Source organism: Procambarus clarkii, chromosome 61 (assembly GCF_040958095.1).
Source record: "Procambarus clarkii isolate CNS0578487 chromosome 61, FALCON_Pclarkii_2.0, whole genome shotgun sequence".
Classification (NCBI taxonomy): domain Eukaryota; kingdom Metazoa; phylum Arthropoda; class Malacostraca; order Decapoda; family Cambaridae; genus Procambarus; species Procambarus clarkii.
In genome coordinates, this window is record NC_091210.1 from 18,743,822 (window position 1) to 18,752,712 (window position 8,891).

At 39.7% G+C, this 8,891-nt stretch overlaps 1 protein-coding gene and 1 pseudogene across 1 annotated transcript; both read left to right on the top strand.

Annotated features, from left to right (window-relative positions):
• Window positions 1–280: 280 nt before the first annotated feature.
• Window positions 281–5,695, top strand: LOC138354105 (glutathione S-transferase 1-like; annotated as a pseudogene).
• Window positions 5,696–7,814: 2,119 nt separating this feature from the next.
• LOC123774238 (RNA polymerase-associated protein LEO1-like) lies at window positions 7,815–8,249 on the top strand. The gene has a single exon (XM_045768385.2). The coding sequence runs from the start codon at window positions 7,815–7,817 to the stop codon at window positions 8,247–8,249; it is 435 nt and encodes a 144-aa protein (XP_045624341.2).
• The last annotated feature ends 642 nt before the right edge of the window (window positions 8,250–8,891 follow it).

Consider the following 8,891-nt stretch of genomic DNA (forward strand, 5'->3'; position numbering starts at 1 on the left):
CAAAGTGTTGGCATATGGCTATTATTGATTATTTAGCATTTCTGGTATCTAAGGCCTTAAATCAATTTGAAGTTACTTGGCAAGAAACAAAATGGGACCTGCCCGAAACGCTGCGCGTACTAGTGGCTTTACAAGAATGTAAATACTGTACTATCCAATGTATTCTCACAAACCCAATGTACCTTCTTGTATATAAATAAATAAATAAATGTGTTACGTGATATACAGTATTGTGTTCCTGTTAATATTATTTGTAATGGAAATAATTCAGTGCAACAAACATTATTATTTCTTATATTACAGAGATAAAATAATTACTACATCGTGAGTACCCTCAAAAATAGTGCCACAATGCCAGTTGACCTCTACTACCTGCCCCTGTCACCCTACTGCCGCTCTGTGCTGCTAACTGCCAGGGCAATCGGACTGGAACTCAACCTCAAAACGATCAACTTGATGACCGGAGATCACCTGAAGCCCGAGTTTGTTGCCATCAATCCCCAGCACACTATCCCCACTATGGTCGATGGTGACCTCGTCCTCTGGGAAAGGTGAGATCACTAAAAATCATTAAAGGCAATTTGTGTATTATAAATACAGTACCCTGTACTGTACTGTAATTGATAATGGTATGTTTTGCTTTAGTATGTTTTACTTTAGTAATGAAAACATACACATATACCTGGCATAAATACTGTAATAATAATAATAATAATAAATTATTTATAAGATACACAAGATCAGATTACAATGGTTTGGTAGTTACAGTATTTTGACAGCATTTTTGGCATAACTCAAGATAATGAGCGATTTTAATTTAAAATTTTTATAGTAATACAGTACTGAATACTTTTGTGAATTTAGCTTGTATTAATGATTAAAAAATATAGTAAATAGTTTTTTAAATGATAATTAATAATTAAATGGTTAGATACTTGTGGAGTGTCGCTTTAGAGGAAACCATAATATCAGTACAGAGCATTGTTCACATTAACAGCAAACACAAACTGTCTTATTTAGTATGAAGAAATGTGAAACTTTTGGTACATGTTAATTAGGTATTTCTTTATCTTCTAAATTGGTTAAGAGAAGTGCAAAATTTTATTGCATTAGAAAGATCATTCCAATTCCACAATTTAAGACCCTTTGAGATAGTGTCTCATATATATATATGTGTGTGTGTGTCTTTTTGTGGTTCCATCATAAAACGAAAGATAATCTGTGTAAACACTATGCATAAATAAAAACAAAAAGTACCTAATTTCATCCTCAGTTTCCTACCTAGTGACTTAAACTCATACTGTATCTAGTGCTACCCAATCCCCCAATATATGTACTAAGCTATACAACTTCACCATGTAATCATTGCTATCATCTTATATCATGCTTGTCGTACTGAATGAATATTTTACTGCATTACACCTTGAAATAATCCTCAAATTATGCTACAATGTACCTGTTGATAATACTCAAAATTTACTATAATGTACATACATACCTATAATCTTTGTCAATTTTGTACAATGTATGCACTTGTTAACATTTGTTCAATTTTGATAGAAATTACCTACTTAAAATTATCTGTTAGATTAAGGACCTCCCATAATGCTGTGCGTGTTAGTGGTTTACAAGAATGCAAAGACATTAATCCTATGTACTTTCATAAACCCAATGTACCTTCTTGCATACAGTATATATAAATAAATAAAATAAATAAATAATGACTACTCTCCTCTACATCATTGATGTATACCAATTTCTTAAAATTCAGATAGATACAGTATTTGTGGCTGGGAAGTGGCAGCAAACTTGGTAAAGTATTTTAGAAAGGTGTTTTATTGAGTGGTGAAAATTAGTAGACTTGAGAAGTGTTTGGACTGCATTCTTATTTTCCCATACATTACAGTATTACAATACATGTACTGTATTAGCTGTTTTGGTGAATTTAAAGGCACCGAGGTTTTCTTGGAATTCATACAGTCTACACAGCTAGGGCTGATGTAAATAGTAATAATAAACCATATAATGGTAATTTTCAGATCTTCTTTCCTCTAATCTATATATTAAAAAAAAACTTCATATAATTGAATTATATCCATCACAGATAAGAAATGATGTATTTGTTTCAGCCGTGCCATCTGCACCTACCTCATCTCACAATATGGTAAGGATGACTCGCTTTACCCAAAGGACCCCAAAGCCAGAGCCAAGGTGGATGCCATTCTGAACTTTGATCTTGGTACTCTGGCAACCCGCTGGAAAATCTTGTTTGTGAGTACTGTACTGTATATGTTATTAAAGGGTATAGGTTATCTTGAGATGATTTCGGGGCTTTAGTGTCCCCGCGGCCCGGTCCTCGACAGGCCTCCACCCCCAGGAAGCAGCCCATGACAACTGACTAACACCCAGGTACCTATTTTACTGCTAGGTAACAGGGGCATAGGATGAAAGAAACTTCTGCCCATTGTTTCTCTCCGGCGCCCGGGATCGAACCTGGGACCACAGAATCACAAGTCCAGTGTGCTGTCTGCTCGACCGACCGGCTCCCTAGAGAGGAAGTTGTTGACGAATTTAGTGACAAAGTGAAGAGTCTTTACAGGCTATGAAAAATGGGACAGTTCAGTTTTTGGCCTCTAATGTGAGATTAGAACATTATCAAGTTTTAAAAAAAATATACAAAAAATACAATACTAGTACACTGTATCAACAAAGTACATTCAATGTTATAGGATTTGATTAATTTTAATGTTCATTTTTCATGAACTTTGATATCAGTCCCCAGCTAGGACTGAATTTGTTTTGTTTTATTTGAACTAAAACACACTCCTGCTACCTTAGGCAAACAAGGTCCTGCTGTTTCTACAGAATGTGTATGCACATTCTCCACTAATGACGGAACAATCAATGTGTTGGGTCATATTAACCATACTTGTTGGTCATACATACAGAGTGGTAGACAGTTGGAACAAGTTAGGCGAGGTGGTCGAGGCCAAAATAGTTGGTAATTTCAAAGCGTTATATGACAGTGCAGGGAAGACAGGACACCACGAGCGTAGCTCTCATCCTGTAACTTCACTTAGGTAATTACTAGTATAGTAATGGGGGCACACTGGAGAATACGTAGTCCAGCCTGAAGTTCTCTCAAGAACATGGGCTCAGAATTGGGGGAATGTGTACTCCCTATAATGCAACTCCAAACTACCCATACATTCCAGAATTATGTAAATGTATAAGAAATATAACATTTTCTTTTTCATGGTGGTTCTGAATGTATGACCCAGTTAGGGTCCTGATAGTAGAGTCGGGTTCGTTCTTGACACACAATTGAGAATTCTGGGTTCGAATCCCGGGCGGAACAGGAATAGTTGGGCACATTTCCTTTCACCTAATGCCTCTGTTCACCTAGCAGTGAGTAGGTACTTAGGAGTTAGTCAGCAGTTAGTTAGGAGTGAGGTTGCATCATAGGCGGGGTCTGTAATTCAGCCTTTGGGGAGGGGGTAACCTCGATAAAACCCAAACATGTATGAATACACTCTGGCTTCCTGTCCCCCAACACAGTGAATTATTAATTATAACATAAATAAGAAACTGTTCTGAAATAAGCTCATTTTATAATGAAATAAGATGAGAATAGATATCCTTATGTAACATACAGTATTTGTGCATGGGGCTCAACCACTGCAAATTACCTCAGACCCCATCACCACCACCCAGCAAAAATCTGCTATCAGAACCATAACAAACTCTTGTCTTCAGACAACACACAGCCCCTTTGTTTAAAACTCTAAACATGCTAAACATACACGTACTCCATTCAGTCTTTTGCTATTTACATGTATAAAATCTTATTCCTAAATGCTAATCCTGATCTGAAACTCTTGCTTGATAGAAGTAATAGAACCCATGAGCACCACACTAGAAATAAGTATCTTTGATATCCTAGAGTCAGACTAAATCTGTTCAAACACACTATATTAATAAAAAGACCATCTATGGAACATTCTCTATGAATTAAAAAAAATTCAACCTATACCTTATTCAAAAGTAAAACAAAAAAGTACCTGATTTCATTACACAATGGGATCTGGTGGCTGAGCAGACAGCACGCTGGACACGTGATCCTGTGGTTCCGGGTTCAGTCCTGGGCGCCGGCGTGAAATGATGGGCAGAGTTTCTTTCACCCCTATGCCCCTGTTGTTACTTAGGAGTAAATAGGTACCTGGGTGTTAGTCAGCTGTCACGGGCTGCTTCCTGGGGTGTGTGTGTAGTGTGGTGTGGGGTAAAAAAAAAAATAGTAGTAGTAGAAACAGTTCATTGACAGTTAAGAGGCGGGCCGAAAGAGCAGAGCTAGATCCCCACAAGGACAATTATGTGAATACAGCTAAATGAATACACTCAAATGGAATGCATTAGGAAGTGGTGTGGTAGACAGATTCCATACACAGTTTCAAATATGATAAAGCCCAGTAGGCCCCAGAATCTGTACACCAGTTGATTGACAGTTAAGAGGCAGGACCAAAGAGCCAAAGCTTAACTCCCACAAGCACAACTAGGAGAGTACACTGTTAAACATGCTTGCACGTTCCATTGTCTGCACTTGCATGCTTACACTGTCATGTAGTGTTGACCAGACCACAAACTAGAAGGTGAAGGGACGACGACAAGCACAATCGACTTGAGAACGGTCCAGGACGGACAGAAACGTCGTCGTCCCTTCACCTTCTAGTTTGTGGTCTGGTTAACATGCTTGAGCCACGGTATTGTGACTCATCGCCTGCACTGTCACGTAGTATTACCATTCACTATATCTAATTTGCATCTCATATATAATTACCATTAATAATAATTAGATGAGGGTAGTCGAGCACAAGACTCATACTTTATGCTATAAATAATCAATTCTAGTTTGAAAATTATATAATTTACTCTGCTGTGATTATTTTTCTAGTGGTTCTTTGTACCTTTTTTTTTGTCAACCCAGTAATGCTGTTTTATTCACACACATGTTTTTATTTCCTTTGTTTAGACCCATTGAAAGCAGGAGAGCTGTCGAAGCCAACCCAAAAGAGTGTGGATGACCTCCACGAGGCACTGAATTGGTTGGATGGCTTCTTGAGCCACAAGAAGTTTGCTGCTGGGACGACCACATAACTGTTGCTGACCTCGTCCTTGTGAGCAATGTCTCTGGATATGAAGCAGCGGGGTTCATCATCCATGACTATCCAAACCTTCATGCTTGGCTTAAGCGATGCAAAGAAACTATAGATGGGTATGAGGAACTCAATGGGGCACATGCTGAGAAGTTTGGAGAGTTTGTCAAGTCCAAAATTACTGAGAAGTAAGACTGATAATCCTGTCATTCTGTAAACTGTATACTTCTCTGGATACAGAAAGACAAATGTTAATTTTAAATATTTTTTGTGGTAGGTAATTGTGTTGCTCTAGTATTATACTTTGTTATAGCCAAGTTTGGGGGATGCTTACATGTAATTTTAGAAAATATCAGAAAACATAATCTTCCTATTTTGAAACTGCAATATTTGTCATTCATCACCTTCGTGGATGCCAGTCAAGCACGTGTTCAAGAAGCATTCACTCTGCAGTTGTCAAAATAATTTTGCTTGTGGTGCTCTTCTAACAAGGATATGGTTGTATCAATGTTTATTAAAGTAAAATTTTCCTTGGAATATCATAATTGTTTAGTGTTTCTCGATGCTATACCTCCAACCATCACCAGCCTATTGACTGTACAAATGTTTCTCATTTGTCTGTTCATTGTGAAACTGTCCCTCTGCCTTAACATATCAGAACAAAGTTGTATACAGCAATACCTTGCATTGATTCCCGGGGTCGAGGTCCTCACAGCCCGGACTAATCGGCTATTTTTTGGCTAATTTGTAAATAGCAATAGCTGAAGGATGAGGAACAGTGTAAACACCAGGAAGATGGGGAATAGTAGGAAGAGGATGGGGAGCAGCAGCAGCAGGTGGAGGATGGAGAAGCAGCAGCAACAGGTGGAGGATGGAGAAGCAGCAGCAGCAGCAGCAGGTGGAGGATGGGGGAAGCAGCAGGTGGAGGATGGAGAAGCAGCAGCAGGTGGAGGATAATAAAAAAAATAAAAAAAAATGTTTATTCAGGTAAGGTACATACATACAAGAGATTTTACATAAATTGATAGATTTATAGATAGAGCTAGTACATACAATGCCTAAAGCCACTATTACGCAAAGCGTTTTGGGCAGAAAAACATTAATGACTAATACTTAATACTAAATGAGTATAAAGAATAAAATGTGTTGAGAACAAATAAAAATAAAGATAAAAAGGGGGAAACATGGCTGAAAAAGCAGCACAAATACAAATAGGTCGACAAACAGCGTTCTTTGAGAAAACAGACATGGGTTGACAATAGAGGGGGTAAGGTGGGTTACAGGGATTTTATTAGGTAGTGCTTCGTTTTTATCTTAAACTGGTTGAGAGAGGTACAGTCTTTAACATGGTTGGGAAGGTCATTCCACATTCTGGGTACCTTGATTTGTAGAGCATTTCTAGTTTGATTAAGTCGTACTCTTGGAATATCAAAACTGTATTTATTTCTGGTGTGGTGCTCATGGGTTCTGTTACAACCTTCTATGAAGCTTTTGAGGTCAGGATTGGCATTACAGTTCAGCGTTTTATATATGTATAATACACATGAGAGAATGTGCAGTGACTTAATATCTAACATATTCAGAGATTTGAGTAGGGGTACCGAGTGATGTCTAGGGCCAGAGTTGGATATTGTCCTAATGGCAGCTTTGTGTTGAGTAATTAGAGGACGTAAATGATTTTGGGTAGTAGAACCCCAAGCACAAATACCATAGTTGAGATGTGGATAGATGAGGGAGTAATAGAGCGTCACCAGGGCATGGCGGGGTACATAATATCTGATCTTAGAAAGAATGCCAACAGTTTTTGAAACTTTTTTTGATATATTTAGAATGTGTCCCTGGAAATTCAGCTTATGGTCAATGAGAACGCCAAGGAATTTGCCATCTAATTTGTTACAAATTTGGGTATTGTTAATTCTGAGATTTATTTGATTAGAGGATTTATTGCCAAACAGAATATAGAAAGTTTTGTCAATGTTAAGGGTGAGTTTGTTGGCAGTTAGCCAAAGATGGACTTTATTTATCTCAGTATTTACTGTGGCATTTAGAGCAAGGGGGTCAGGACTGGAGTAAATGAAGGTTGTGTCGTCAGCAAATAGAATTGGTTTGAGGTGTTGGGAGGCATTTGGAAGGTCATTAATGTAGATGAGAAAGAGGAGAGGGCCAAGTATGCTGCCCTGCGGATGGAGAAGCAGCAGCAGCAGGTGGAGGATGGGGCAGCAGCAGGTGGAGGATGGGGCAGCAGCAGCAACAGGTGGAGGATGGAGAAGCAGCAGCAGCAGGTGGAGGATGGGGCAGCAGCAGCAGCAGGTGGAGGATGGGGCAGCAGCAGCAGGTGGAGGATGGGGAGCAGCAGCAGGTGGAGGATGGAGAAGCAGCAGCAGCAACAGGTGGAGGATGGAGAAGCAGCAGCAGCAGCAGGTGGAGGATGGGGAGCAGCAGCAGCAACAGGTGGAGGATGGAGAAGCAGCAGCAGCAACAGGTGGAGGATGGGGAGCAGCAGCAGGTGGAGGATGGAGAAGCAGCAGCAGCAACAGGTGGAGGATGGAGAAGCAGCAGCAGCAGCAGCAGGTGGAGGATGGAGAAGCAGCAGCAGCAACAGGTGGAGGATGGGGAGCAGCAGCAGGTGGAGGATGGAGAAGCAGCAGCAACAGCAGGTGGAGGATGGCTAGGAGCAGGAAAAGGAGCCAGAATGAGAAATGGGAGGAGGAGGACAAGGACCAAGAACAGGAGGTGGAGGACAAGGACCAAGAACAGGTGGAGCAGGAGGACAAGGACCAAGAACAGGAGGTGGAGGACAAGGACCAAGAACAGGTGGAGCAGGAGGACAAGGACCAAGAACAGGTGGAGCAGGAGGACAAGGACCAAGAACAGGTGGAGCAGGAGGACAAGGACCAAGAACAGGTGGAGCAGGAGGACAAGGACCAAGAACAGGTGGAGGAGGAGGACAAGGACCAAGAACAGGAGGTGGAGCAGTATAGAGTGTACAATGAGTTAGCATCAACAATAAGAGGAGTGCGTCAGGTGGGGTCTCCCACACCCTCATCATACTCTACACTGACACCCGCTCCCTATGTTATGGTTCCCATTGCTACATAAGATTATGCTATCAAGCTATGCCATATACACTGAAATAAATGCTACTTTACCATTGATAGACGTGTCACATAAAATTAAATGTAAAGTGATATACATCTATAAACTCGCGTCTCGATATTAATATAATAAAATTTTATATAAAAAGTGTTATAAAAACGAGTATAAGAACAAAGCTATATCAACTGTGTGGGAGCGTTTGGTTATCTTGGCAACAATCTCTATGGCCACATGTTAATTTTTCTCATAAGGTGTGATAAACATTATTTTAATCTTGTACAAATTACTATTACATAATTAGGTTTTAATTTAAAGCTAAGTTAGGCGTTGCTTGGTTCATCAATTATATTTTGTCCATTTTTTTGTATAGTATATCAGAGACAAATGAAAAAGCACTCGTAAGGTTATATATTTATTTTATTTATTTATACAAGAAGGTACATTGGGTTTATGTGAGAGTACGTAGCATTGGTCGCAAGGAAAGATAAAACTTTTTGTTTTAGCATTGTATACCCTGAAGGGTTTAGTACCTACAGTCAGCAGCCCGTCCTCCGAGCAGCCCCAACGTTATTAAAGTGGTGTACTAAATTGTCCGAACCTAACCTACCCGATGACCCACGAACAGAAAACAGGACATCACGTCAA